This window comes from Lactuca serriola, chromosome 4 (assembly GCF_051521515.1).
Source record: "Lactuca serriola cultivar US96UC23 chromosome 4, Lser_US96UC23_V15, whole genome shotgun sequence".
Classification (NCBI taxonomy): domain Eukaryota; kingdom Viridiplantae; phylum Streptophyta; class Magnoliopsida; order Asterales; family Asteraceae; genus Lactuca; species Lactuca serriola.
Genome location: NC_136411.1, coordinates 13,669,833 through 13,670,980, shown reverse-complemented (window position 1 = coordinate 13,670,980; position 1,148 = coordinate 13,669,833). Strand labels below are relative to the sequence as shown.

Here is a 1,148-nt window from a genome sequence, read left to right as displayed (position 1 = left end):
ATGTCAGACCAACATAAGGTTAGTATTTTACATAGTAATGCATTTATGTTAATTTTAGACTATCTGAATTAAACCTTTTTACTACTACAGGGTTTGATAGAGGCTGTTAAAGAGTTGCTGCCATATGTAGACCACAGGCAGTGTGCTAGACATATTTGCCAGAATTTGCAGAAGAGATTTACTAGTGCCATATATCATACCTTGTTTTGGAGAGCATCTAAAGCCATAACTGAGCATGCTTTTAAAGTTGTGATGAAAGAAATTGAGACATTGAACCCAGATGCCCATCAATATCTCATGGAGAAAGATCCTAAAACATGGTCTAGAGCTTTCTTTCAAACTAGAAGGTGTTGTGATGCAGTTGAAAATGGGTTCTCAGAAAGTTTTAATGTTGTAATAGTAGATGCTAGGAATAAGCCCATAATAACCATGTTAGAGGAGATAAGATTATACATGATGGACAGAATCTACAACATGAAATTAAAGGGACAACAATGGGGAAATCATATTTGTCCAGAGATAAGGGATAAGGTGAATTTGCTTAAAAAAGCTCAAATGCATTATCAGGTACTACCAAGTGGATTAAACCAATTTAAGGTAAGGGGAGCAATAGATGCATATGAGGTGGACTTAGAAAGAAAAACATGCTCATATAGGTTGTGGCAATTGAATGGATATGGATGTGCTCATTCTGTAGCTAGCATATCCTTTCTTAATAGGGATGTAGAAGCATATGTAGACAGCATGTTTAGCACAACCACATTTAGGAAGGCATAAAATTACAGAATTGCTCCCATGAATAGCAGTGACATGTGGCCAGAGACAAACTATACTCCACCATTGCCTCCTATTAATAGAAGGATGCTTGGTAGGCCAACTACTAAGAGGAAGAAATCCACTATAGAGAATACAGGAACACACAGGGTTTCTAAGGCTGGAAAGAAAATCAGATGTAGTATTTGTAAGGAGATAGGTCACAACAAGGCCACTTGTCCACAGAGAAGGCCCCAAAAGTTAAATGTGAAGAAACAGAAGAAACAAAAAGTATGTGTGAACGAAAATGCAGCACAGGTAAAACAATTTAAAATATAAGATTAATTACATATAATTTGTTACTAACATAATTATATCATGCCATGTAGGGTAGT

General features: G+C 36.1%; 1 protein-coding gene across 1 annotated transcript; it reads left to right on the top strand.

Annotated features, from left to right (window-relative positions):
* LOC145098058 (uncharacterized) lies at positions 1-777 on the top strand. The gene is made up of 2 exons (XM_079035738.1): positions 1-18; positions 91-777. The coding sequence occupies exons 1-2, from the start codon at positions 1-3 to the stop codon at positions 775-777; spliced, it is 705 nt and encodes a 234-aa protein (XP_078891864.1).
* Positions 778-1,148: the final 371 nt, after the last annotated feature.